We start from the raw sequence: 637 nt of genomic DNA on the forward strand, positions 1-637 counted from the left end.
CCGGCCTGCTGGGGACGGCGACGGGGCTGGGCTGGGAAGCGGGTTCGCTGCACTGCAGTGCCGGGCAGGCGGTCACCTCGCTGCCCCTTGAGCCCGACACCGTCGCGTCCTGCCTGGGCGCCCTGCCCAACCTGCTCTCTGACCAAGCTCTCCTTTCCAGCCTGAACCTCACCAACAGCGACATCCTCACCATTTATGATGGGGACGAGCTCACTGCCCGCATCCTGGGGCAGTACATCGGCAGCAGTGGGCCCCCGAAACCTGAATGCCCTGACCTCACCATCCAGTTCCACTCGGACCCTGCCGGGCTCATCTTTGGGAAGGGGCAAGGATTCATCATGAACTACATAGGTAGGGAGAGCGGGGTGCTGGGTGCGTCCCCTGCCCTGCCAGCACAGCGCAGGTGGGGACCGTGACATGCAGCTGGACCAGATTGTCCAGGTGCCGGGTTTGGAAGCGGGGAGAACTGCTGTGACACCAGCACTCCACATCCCACCGAGCTGCAGCAGAAAACCCCAGGCTGGTTCTGCAGGAGGGCAGTGGCATTTTCGGTCTCTGTTAGCACTCGTCAGCCCAGTTCTGCAGAGCAGAACAGGGAGAGAAAAATGGCTGGAATTAAGGGTGCAGGATCCCCTCC

General features: G+C 62.6%; 1 protein-coding gene across 1 annotated transcript in view; it reads left to right on the forward strand.

Annotated features, from left to right (window-relative positions):
• Positions 1 to 58: 58 nt before the first annotated feature.
• LOC104624080 (seizure 6-like protein) overlaps positions 59 to 637 on the forward strand; it is a gene marked incomplete at its 5' end in the record, with an annotated part of 4,573 nt that continues 3,994 nt past the window's right edge. Inside the window, one exon of the mRNA XM_010291347.1 lies at positions 59 to 351. Within this exon, the coding sequence (XP_010289649.1) occupies positions 59 to 351 (293 nt within the window). The remainder of the gene's footprint in view (positions 352 to 637) is intronic.

This window comes from Phaethon lepturus, unplaced genomic scaffold, assembly GCF_000687285.1.
Source record: "Phaethon lepturus isolate BGI_N335 unplaced genomic scaffold, ASM68728v1 scaffold22877, whole genome shotgun sequence".
Taxonomy (NCBI): Eukaryota; Metazoa; Chordata; class Aves; order Phaethontiformes; family Phaethontidae; genus Phaethon; species Phaethon lepturus.